General features: G+C 53.5%; 2 protein-coding genes across 2 annotated transcripts; one reads left to right on the top strand and one right to left on the bottom strand.

The window, feature by feature from the left end:
* Positions 1-387: 387 nt before the first annotated feature.
* Positions 388-774, bottom strand: LACBIDRAFT_312748 (uncharacterized protein; the record flags this gene model as incomplete). The annotated part of the gene is made up of 2 exons (XM_001888315.1): positions 388-666; positions 718-774. 2 exons carry the CDS (start codon positions 772-774, stop codon positions 388-390), a joined length of 336 nt encoding a protein of 111 aa, XP_001888350.1.
* Positions 775-2,096: 1,322 nt separating this feature from the next.
* On the top strand, positions 2,097-3,111 carry LACBIDRAFT_333680 (uncharacterized protein; the record flags this gene model as incomplete). Its single annotated transcript, XM_001888356.1, has 4 exons — positions 2,097-2,129; positions 2,557-2,568; positions 2,627-2,711; positions 2,738-3,111. The coding sequence occupies 4 exons, from the start codon at positions 2,097-2,099 to the stop codon at positions 3,109-3,111; spliced, it is 504 nt and encodes a 167-aa protein (XP_001888391.1).
* Positions 3,112-3,385: the final 274 nt, after the last annotated feature.

Here is a 3,385-nt window from a genome sequence, read left to right as displayed (position 1 = left end):
ATGGGGGAGGGAGTGAGGGAATGGGAGATGGGGAGGGAGTGGGAATGGGAGAGGGAGTGAGGGAATGGGAGATGGGGAGGGAGTGGGGGAATGGGAGAGGGAGTGAGGGAATGGGGGGAGTGAGGGAGAGGAAGATGGGGAGAGAGTGGGGGAATGGGAGAGGGAGTGATGGGCCATAAGGGATGAAGGACGGAGTGAAGGTGCTAAGCCCTCGTCGCCGTGTGTAGGTGGTGTTGGTGGGCGCTCTTCTTCGTTCGTGGTGGTGGGCGCCCTGCGTGTCTTCACGGTTGTCGGCGCTCGGCCTGTCTTCATGGTGGTTGGCGCTCGGCGTAGGTGGTGTTGGTGGGCGCTAATCTTCGTTCGTGGTGGTGGGTGCCCAGCGTGTCTTCACGATGGTGGGCGTTCTTTTTTTTTGGCAGCGCTCGGCGCATTTTCGTCGTCGTCCGTCTGTCGCTTGTGGCTCTGGGGTGTTGGCGTGTGCTGGTCGTCGTTTTTCATAGGCGCAGGTCGTCGTTCGTGTGTTGGGCGGCTGTGGTTGTCTGCAGTGGTGGGGTTGCGTGACGTGGCAGAGTGCCTGCTCACCATGATAATATAAGCAGAGACGACGGACGACGAGATTTCGTCGTCCGTCGTTTGGTTGCCACGTCGCTGTTGGCGACGTGGCACCTGGCATTGTTGTCAGAAGAAAATGAAAGGGGGGAGATGGGGGGTGCTCACCAAGTAGATGACGACGATGAACGGCGACATCTCGCCGTTCATCATCACGCTACACATCCGTAATCGTTGTTGTCCTGTTCGCGTGAGCACTCACCGCCCTTCGCCAACGGTTTTGCTGGGCCCTTGCGTGGCTGGGCCCTCGTGTTGTCGAGCACTCGTGTGCTCCTGTTGTCGGGGGCTTGTGTGCCCGTGTGCTCGCGTTGTCGGGCCCTCGTGTGCTCGTGTTGTTGGGCCCTCGTGTGCTCGTGTGGCTGGGCCCTCGTGTAGTCGCCGTTGTCACCGTTCGTTGATGGTCATGGTGAGTCGTCGTGGTGGTACTTAGCTTGACGAAAGAAACCAATGTCACCAATGTCACAAGATGTGACATTGGCTAAGGTGGTTCGCTATTCCAACCGTCTCCGCGCCATGTTGGAAGGATATGGCACCTTCGAAATGGCCAATGCAGGTTTTAAGGAAGTCTCTGATGCTCGTAAGATGGATATCTTACGTGAGATAGGACGAGCGTAAAGGTAGTCCACTCTTTGATAGGTAGTCCACTCTTTGATAGGTAAAGATCAACTAGAATTCTCCTCAAGTTTCATCAGCTTGGCTGAATACCATCATGCCCCCATCGTCGTGATCAAAGGCCAAGAGAGTGTCTTCGGAATCCGTGTAAACAAAGCGCTGGTTTTGAGAAAGAAATTTCAGAGATGAGAAGTTTGCAATTTAGCATGCAATCACATATTCTCCGCACTCCACTGGTAGCTTTCGGCGCCCAATCATTTCTTGGTGTTCGCCGACTGGAAGACTTTCTTTACATAATACAGAGTCAGGCCTAGGGCTGTGCACGTCCGTCTGACGGACACGGCCCTCTAAATGACGGGTGTCGACGGGGGTGTTCCAACCGGCAACTGCCCGCCTGAGTCACCCAAACAAAATCAGACAGAGACCAACTGATATAAAACAGATGTAGACGGACGTTGACTTCGACAAACTTTCATCATACGTACGGTAGAACTAAAGGTATTGAGAAGGTATTGAAAATTCTAGTGGTGTAGGCATTTGGCTGTGCGCGTAAGTAATGTAGATTAGATCTAGAGTGGAGATCCAGATAGTGAATCAAAAGAATCAAGTTCCGTGTGCATATTTCAGTCTCTCGAGCAGATTCCATGCGTTGGATAGACGGAGAGTTTGGAGAAGCCGCTGAGGCTGCATTTGATATCATTGGGAACCCCCCTCTTGATGATAATCGGTCGGGTGGAGCATTTTCTTGTCTATTGCATGTTGCATCGACGTCCCAACACGGATCTAAGCTGCAAACTTGAACATGTTGGCTTTACAATGATGGTCCACCACATTCTATTTCATTTCACGTTAAAAGATACAGTAGGACTCATGTAATGTTATCTAATGTTATACACACCAAGTTTGTAGTTAGCAGCTCTATCCCTTTGTACGCTGCTGCATAGTTTAATTACTGTCCACACGGATTATGTAAATCCGAAATGAAAAATCGAAGCACTAATCGAAACCTGACGTCAACGGTCGAGCTCCCGCCAACGCTACCATCGAGTGGGTTTCCCGGCCTGGTTTGAACACTTGAATGACGCTCATGTCACATCGTGTGACATGGCCTCTTTCGTCAAACCACCACCACGACCACCACACGTCAACACCAAGACACCGCCCACACCACCACCACCCTCAACAACGCCCACCACCATCGACGACGCCCACCCATCATCAACGACGTCCACATCGCCACCATCGCCGCTTCACATTCAACACCTACAACCACCACAGCAACCACGATGTGGAAACACGACATGGCAACAACGCTGATGATGGATATGTAACCAGATGGTGAATCAGGTACGTGGTGAGCACACCCATCTCCCTCCCTCTTTTCATTTTCTGACAACGATGTTAGGTGCCACGTCGCCAACAGCGACGTGGCAACCAAACGATGAACGACGACATTGTCGTCGTTCATCGTTTCTGTCTATACTATCATGGTGAGCACCCCCGTCCTTCGTCCCAGGCCAACGCGCTACTAATAACCATGCCACGACATGCTTGCCATGCCCATACATCACCACAACACACCATGACGACTACACCACGACCACGTCATCACCACACACCACGGCCATGACAGACACAAAACAACAGTGCGACCAGGACACCGAAGGGCGAAAGTCGGATGACGACGACAGCAAACAGGTGAAGGACGACGACGACTACCATGACGGTGAACAGACGATGGACGACGACGACCAGGGCATACGAACGACGGACCACGACGAGGAGGAGGGCGTAGAACCAACGGCACGACGAGGGCGTACAAGCGACAACGAGGACGAGGGCGTGCAAACGACAACGACAACGAGGGCGACGAGGGCGTACAAACGATGAGGATGACGAGGCCATACAAACCACGACGACGACGAGGCCGTACAAACCACGACGACGGAGGGCGTACAAACCACGACGATGGAGGGCGTACAACCCACGAAGACACGATGACCCCCCCACCCACCCACACCCGGGATCGAGGCTCAATACTCCACCCTCACTCCCTCTCATTAACTGCCCACCACCCCTCTCACTCATTGCCTACCAACCCCCCCCCATCATTGCCTACCAACCCCCTTCCCCCTCTCTCATTGCCTACCACCCACCTCCTTCC

The sequence above is a fragment of the Laccaria bicolor genome, genomic scaffold (assembly GCF_000143565.1).
Source record: "Laccaria bicolor S238N-H82 LACBIscaffold_54 genomic scaffold, whole genome shotgun sequence".
Taxonomy (NCBI): domain Eukaryota; kingdom Fungi; phylum Basidiomycota; class Agaricomycetes; order Agaricales; family Hydnangiaceae; genus Laccaria; species Laccaria bicolor.
Note: the sequence above shows the minus strand (reverse complement) of the source record. Positions and strands in the feature narration are given on the sequence as shown.